Genomic DNA, 7,863 nt, shown 5'->3' with positions numbered 1-7,863 from the left:
AGTGTAAGAACATAATGTGCCTGAGGCTGATGTATAGTTTTCATGGATAAGTTAAACTTGTAGTGCATGGATTCTAAGATTTGTTGGGTTCAGTGCAACCCTCCCCAATAACATTGACTGTTTTCACTCACATGCTTTGTGGATTGTAAGTACATAATGAAGGAGCTTTGACTTGACATTACTTATACTGTGTAAAGATTGCAAGAACATTTAGTCAAATGTAAGGTAATTCTGTACAGGCAGCTTTATATTTCAACATGCAGTTAATATGTACATGTACTATGTACTTTTGTGCAAACACTTGGGACCAGGGCCCAATTTCATAGAGCTGCTTAAGAAGCTCAAATCGTAGCTAAGCACAACACGATTATGCTTACCAGAATAAGGGTAACAGTCAGAATATCATCCAACATGTACAAGTTGTGACTGGTATCCTGCAAATTTTTGCTGAGCAGAAATATTTTAAGCTCGATCTGCTGTTTAAGCAGCTTTATGAAATTAGGCCCAGGTAACGAGAGGTGAGCTTCTCCAAAGTAAGCATCGTTTGTCGTCATCATCGTCATCATCATCATCATCATCATCATCATCATCATCGTCATCTTCTGCGCCATCCTTGAAGACACCGGAATGATGCTCATTCTCTACCTGGAACGACAGGAGTGTTGTATCTAGAACTTATTAAATAAAAGGAGAAGGTGTTCATGTATTGGAATCAGCCAGGGCTCCAACTCACCAAGGGCTCCAACAACAACTTCAATTATCTCTGCGTCTACTCTAAGGAATCTGGAGTCATCTCTGTCGTGAACTTTGTGCATGTGGAAGTACATATTAGAGACTTCAGTTCTCACTCATTGTGTTAATTTCCTAGTGGTTTAAGTTTTGAGTATTTGTTCAGGTATCATTACTCGTTGCGTTACTTTCTAAGTGGTTTTCGGTTGTCAGTATTCTTTGTATTGGGTAGCGACTTGTGATTTTATTCAGGTAGTCTGTTATTCGTATTTTTGGAGATAGAAACCAAACTCTGAGGCAACTGCTGATTGTAAAAGTGCTTATTCCGATCAGAGCACTTTGTACTGAAAAGAATGTTCTTGCAGTCTTTACTTGTAGGATCTTGTACATTATTCTAAGATTTGGTACATATACATGTATATTTATATAGCAAGAGACCAAGGTGGCATATCTGTGCATTTTTGTTTGATAGCTTTTCGATGTTATCTCTTAAAACCTTTTTGTAGATTCATTAGTACCATTGTATGGACTTAAGTACAATTGTTTCCCTTATCAAAAAACTCCATCAAATTGCCTAGCTCTTACACAAATACTATGTAGAACAACAATTGCAGTAAGTATGAAAGTTCTTAAATTTTCGTGCAGCTGGTGTTTTTTTTTCTTTTTTTTCCCCTTCTTTTTAAAGTCATGAATGACCTAGGAGATGGTTTGATGTTGAAATGGGTGGAAAATTTAAAGAACAAGTTGTGTGAAATATACCACCCTATGGGTCTAGTTCAATCCATTATGATCTTCGAGAGAAAAAAAACATTTTTTTTAGCAATCATTGAAACAAAATTGTTGATGCTGAATCTGTATAGAGTAGTCGTATTTATTTATTTTTTACTACAAGCTGAAAGTAACCAAGTCTGTTTTTCTGCTCACTGTTTAACTCAATTGAATTTCTTGAATATTCCTTGAAACTCGCCTTACATATTTTAATGAGCTCATATTTATAGAGGTTTTATGTAAATACAAAAAGTGGTAAAGCAAAGAAGGCCACCATTGTTCAGTGAATAATAACCTGTGCTTCATTAACTCTCTTAAATAATGATGGATTTTTTTGGCAAACATTTGTAAGTATAAATTATTAATATTGTACTTTGTAAACAATGAAAGGCGTTACTGAATAAAGCTTTTTCGGAAAGAATAGACAACAAAGAATGTTCCAATTTACATTTTGTTTTTATTAATTATAAAACTGTACATAATACATTTATAAAGTTTTCCATATCTGTCACTTCAATTTTGTTTTATTAAAAAAGACATGACCAGAAATAGGAAACAATACTCTAGTCTCTACATATCAAATAAAAAGTCTGGCTTTAAAGGCACTGGACATAATTGGTAATTGTCAAAGACCAGTACATATTTCCCAAACCTATGCGTAAAATAACAAATTTTTGACAAGTTTGACTCAATTGGTAATTAATCAAAGTTGCAAGAGAATGATGAAAGGAAAACGCCCTTTAAAACAAATTTGTGTGCTTTCAGATGCCTAAAGGCTTCAGGTCTGAAGTATTTTAATATTTGAGTAAAGTGTCCATGCATTTAAGTCTACATAAAAACAAATGCCTTTCTCTCCAATAGTTTTATATTTTTATATGCAGAAATGGCTGTTGGATTTGATGTGCCTTAAACTGGACTGTTCAAGCATTTTTGGATTATAGGACCCTAAGCATGTGTTTTGCTTCCACGGAGAACAAATCATTTCATAGAAAATTTGCAATTGACATCATTAGTAAAGAAACTAAAGAAATAACTTGGAATTTCATCTGAAGCAAAAAATGTAAGATTACAGAATACAATGTACAGTGTATCTTGCGTAGTTACACTATGTACATAATACTTAATGCACCACAGTTGTCTTTAGTTGTTCATGTATTCTGTTCCCCCTTATAGAAAACCCAAATAAGACTTACTCTTTGATAATAGTAAAACAGTTATACTGTACTGTACAAAAATATTTTGTAGGCCTGCATATCGCTGCTTAATAATGTGTTCCAACCAAGGGCATAAGAAACTAAAAAGAAAGACCCCTCCAATTCTCACCATTGACACCCCTCCTCCCCCACCCGAATTTAAAGAAATGCACGAAATGGTTTGATACATTTCTTTGCCCTCAATGGTTCGAAACGCCCTATTGCCCCAATCATGTTTCTGTCTGCCCCCTTCCTCTTCAGATCCGAACTTATTTTTTGAAGACCCCGAATTTCATAATGACACCTAGGCCTGTAATATAAGAAAGTCATCATTACTCCATCATCTCGTGTTCAAACGAGGGGTGTCACCAAACTGAGCTACCCATGTTGGTTGGACTCGTGAGGGCCAGTCCAGCCGGTTTACTCTCCATCAGTTCCTTGACTCTGTTGTTCCTTCGCTGTTTGACCTTGAAGGATCTCACCCACGCTGCGTCTTTGCTGGCACGTTGCTGGTCGGGCGTTCCGGATTTTGAGCTTCCAGTAGTGGCGTGGTTGTTGCCTGATTTAAAGGCCTGCGGAGATGGGGAGGGGGACGACTCCTTGACTGAAAGTGTTTCCCTCGAAGCTGGAGAGGAAAATACATATAGATTTACATAAAGAATGGATCATAAATGCCAGTTGTATAGCACTAGTTCACCATCATATGTAGCAAGATTGTGGAAGCCTGACTAGGCCTATGTTGGGTGAGTGAGAACACGCAATATTGAGATGCTCATTGACATTAGTGTTGTAGATCCTGTAACTGGGGCTTTGTAATCATTTAATTAACATTTGCATCTTTGTACTGACATTTGTATCTTCGTACTAGTACAAAGAATGTTTGCATGGTTAATTTTTTGTTTTAAATGATTACAAATCCCCAGTTTGGTCTGCGTGGTTTTCTTTAAATAGGATACCCGAGAAAACTAATACAGTGTCACGAATATCGGTCTACAACAAGGTGCAGTATTTTACTGACTCGGTTTTGACTTGGGTTCGAAGTGGATACGAAGTGACCGACATTCATTAACACCAGTCTGCACTTTGATTTAAATTGGATTAATTTGTTTCTGTCGACTAAATCTACCGACGTTTATAACAGCATGTCTAACTACACTTACCAGCAGCTCTCGTGTTGTAAGGATTACCGGGTCTGTCTTGTAATGTATGCGTCCTCGCAAGGTTCTCTGACCGTGATGTCGTCGGGGACCAGTCCCGGTCCATCGACGACGCATCCAGGCGGTCAGACTCTCCCGCCGTCCTGGAAGTCTTCGAAGGGGCTAGTTCAACATTGAGTGGGGATGGTGCTGGGCTCTGCAAGAAGACAAAAAGTACTGACAATTAGCTATTTGTGTATGTCTAATCACCTAGCTATAGAGTTAAGCCATGAAGATGTTTAGTATGTCCTTATCAGTTTGGGTAAATTTCTTAATATATTTCTATTTTCTATAACTTCAAAAAGCCGGACTATCTGAACCAGTTCAATTTACTCTCTTGATAATATTTCTATGTCAGATGTATTGAGCACCCAACCTCCCCAACCCTCGATTGTGTGTAAATCAGTGAGTTTTAGTATGAAAAATCATCAAAGAGAAACAGAAGCCTTTAATTGTCGCCTTTTTTTTACCATCTTCAGATTTGGTGTGCACATTCATGGGCCCGTTTTAAACCGAATCGTGACACCCCGTTTCCGGATAAAAACCTTTTGTTAAATTCTAGACCTATTGGCACAAATTATTTATATAATAAGCCAGGAATCTTTAAAGACGTTTCCGTAGACCAGAAGTCTTGAGGATTTTTTTCGTAATTTGGGATGGAGGGACACTACGACAAAAAGTAGGGGTAGTGACCAAGAAGCCATGCTGGCTCAAGGTAAGGGGGCATGGATTAATCCGAATCGATTCCCATCCAGAAGTTTTATGCAGTCCAGGATTCGGAATGATTATGAAAAACGCTTGGCCATGGCTCTAACTGCTGACCGCTTCATGCTCTTAGAATAGTGTTTGGTTTAACGGGCACGGTAAGCACAGATTCGTGGTGAGCAGAGCCATGAAACTGAGCCTTGGAGTGTCCGAGTTAGTAGTCCGGCCTCCGAATTGTTTGTGTCCTGACTTCTCGAAAGCCCAACTGCAAACAATGAGTATCCGGAGAGGGCCACTACATAAATTGAGAGTCCTTGCTGCAGGCACTTTCATCCACAATCGAAACAGCCAGAGCAGAACAAACAAATGACACAATACTTTCTTATGAACAACAGACAAGTGTACATGTACCCACTCAACACAGGTTCCGCATTGTCACACAGCCACTTTACGTGTACTGAGTTGTGGCAACAAGGCAAAAAAATGAATTGTGTCGTCACGATCTAACGAGTCCCGAGATGTGCATTGCCAGTTTCAATGCAATAAGTGCTATAAAAGCTGCATGTAAATTCGTTATTTGCTCATCCGGTTAAGATGTTCAATTCACACTCTGTTTGCGCTTTTCTTTAAATAGCCCTATAGTGGACAGATATAGAACTCAATTGAAAAGTAAATACACGAATTGTTGGTTTGAAAATTAACTATTGGTTTGGTGCATGTCATTTTGATCGTAAACTAACGTCAAGTGTTGTCCTACTGGGACTGGGTTTTTTTTCTTCTTTTTCAAACGTGAATACTTTCTTTTCGCTCTAGCATGAAGTTGTGTTTTCGAAAACTAGTTTTGTAATATATTCACAGCACAAATGCAAGAGAAATTTGCCGAACTTAAATACCAAGAGAGGTTTGCGGTAACACCAAAACCAACACGACTCAAACCAGAGGTATCTACATGGTTTTACGGTATAAAGCTCTCTCTATAGTTATACTTCCACCATGCAAAGTTTCAAATCTTACGAATGGGAAGAAATATAAATTTGTAATGAAAGTGCCACTAAAAATGAGGGAGTGCGAGCATTCACCATTCTCTCGTGAACACAATTTCCAAAGGGCAAGATCGCGTGAGACCATGTGACCATAGCTCCATGATGTGACCCATTTAATGACAGCATGCTGATAAATTGCCTGGAAATTGCTATATGTTGGTCAACAGGTGGTGCTCGCTTGGAATGGGGCACTATTATATGATTTCGGAAACTAAAAGAAGTAAGCCCATTATTTTTATGATTACTGTATTGTGTAAATTGTATACTGTTATTAACTATCAGCTGGTGTGACGACGATTTTTTTTTATAACTTCTATTCTTGCCTCAACAAAACAGAGTGTGGTATATTACTAGTTTGATTGCAAGAATGATGGTGACGTATAACTATGCAAAGCATTTTTACAGTGACGGTGATTTTTCATTGAAACTTGTATTCGTCATAACATTACGGAGTTTCGGTGTGGTAGATTTGTTTTATTGCAAGAATGATGATGACATTATACCTTTGAAAACAATTTTTTTAAATGATTGTGTACTGTTCAGTTTGATGTTTAGTTCAATTATAGACTAATCAAAATGGCTTTGTTTAAAGGCAGTGGACAATAATAATTGGTAATTACTCAAAATAATTATCAGCATAAAACCTCACTTGGTAACGAGTAATTGGGAGAGGTTGATGGTATAAAACATTGTGAGAAACAGATCCCTCTGAAGTCACGTAGTTTTTTCGAAAGAAGTAGTTTTCCACGAATTTGATATTGATACCTCGGATTTAGAATTTGATGTCTCGAAATCAAGCATCTGAAAGCACACAACTTCGTGTGACAAGGGTGTTTTTTTCTTTCTTAGTTATCTCGCAACTTCGACGACCAATTGAGCTCAAATTTTCACAGGTTTGTCATTTTATGCATGTTGAGATACACCAAGTGAGAAGACTGGTCTTTGGCAATTACCAATAGTGCCCACTGTCTCTAAAGTGTTATTTTTAAGTGAGAGTACTTTCATGCAAAACAAAATACCCAAACAAAAATACATGAATAAGATAAATAACTTTAAGGACAATAAAAGCGACAATAAAATACTGTATACATGTATGTAAACCGGTGTGATAAACTGCATACTTGAGTAATCTTTGCCAAAATTTACTCAATTGAGTAAATTAGATACTAACTTATTTTAATAACAAGTGAAAAAGTTGGGGCAGGATACGGAAATTGTGGCAAAGAAAGTTTGCCAGGCATGTTGCTATAATTAGGAACTATACATACCGAATGGATGGCGGATTTACACGATCTCGTACTTCCAGCCGATGTAGAGAACCGAACTCCAGACGTACCCGTCCTCAACTTCACCGGGGGAAAGAAACCTCCAACCCCCACACCCCTGACGTTAAACTTTCCCCTCGGCTGAAGCTCCACATTTCTCCCGAAGTCTACAATCTTTGCCCCGGCCGGACTACCGCGAGACTGTGGACCACCTTTCGGTGTTCTTGTTCCAAACTCGTTGGTGCTGCTAGCCATCGTAGGGTTGACACGATTCTTCTGAGACGATGAGGATGGGTAGGTAAACAGAGACCTGTCGATATCCTCATCGGTGACTGCGGGTACGGAACGGTTGAGGGAAATCTGTAGCGTGTGTCGGGCCACGGCAGGCCGACCCGTAGGTACATTCACTGTGAGTTTATTCATGGTGGCTTTAGTTTTTCAGCGATCAAATTTCAACTCCCCACGACCATAGTCAACATAAAAACATTCCTCCATGTAAAGTCACTAAAATAATCAGTTATATCGATGCGGTGTACACTTCCATAGCACTATTTCCAACTCCACGCGATAAATTTCTTGGGAACTTGGTGGTAAAAAATTTGTTCCTGTGAGTCCGGAGACAGTAATGGCGTATAGCGTCTGTTGCTGGGGTACAGGATTTACGTTGCTGCTGTACCATCTACAACCACACAGTGACGTGCTTGAGTGACCCTACAACCCCCCCCCCCCCCCCCCCACTTCCATGGCGGCCCAATTGATTTGCACATCAATGGGATCATTGATCCATATGTGAATCCCCAACGCCAGTCACTTTATTCAACTTAGACAGGTGCCTTGTCTAGATTTTCGAAGGGAAGTTTTTTGACGGCCCCAAAAAAGGAATCAATAACTTTGCCAATAGTAAAAATGCTATATAGCTTCTCAATAATACCTTTGAATGTTTGGAGAAAAGAACCTGTTGTAA

The 7,863-nt window shown here is 38.6% G+C and overlaps 1 protein-coding gene across 1 annotated transcript; it reads right to left on the bottom strand.

Annotated features, from left to right (window-relative positions):
- Window positions 1–907: 907 nt before the first annotated feature.
- On the bottom strand, window positions 908–7,563 carry LOC139943956 (uncharacterized). Its single transcript, XM_071940868.1, has 3 exons — window positions 6,903–7,563; window positions 3,851–4,043; window positions 908–3,315 (listed from the first exon to the last, which is right to left on the bottom strand). Exons 1-3 carry the CDS (start codon window positions 7,320–7,322, stop codon window positions 3,056–3,058), a joined length of 873 nt encoding a protein of 290 aa, XP_071796969.1. The 5' UTR covers window positions 7,323–7,563; the 3' UTR covers window positions 908–3,055.
- Window positions 7,564–7,863: the final 300 nt, after the last annotated feature.

The sequence above is a fragment of the Asterias amurensis genome, chromosome 11, assembly GCF_032118995.1.
Source record: "Asterias amurensis chromosome 11, ASM3211899v1".
NCBI lineage: Eukaryota > Metazoa > Echinodermata > Asteroidea > Forcipulatida > Asteriidae > Asterias > Asterias amurensis.
The sequence above is the reverse complement of the archived record's forward strand: the minus strand, read 5'-3'. Positions and strand labels throughout refer to the sequence as shown.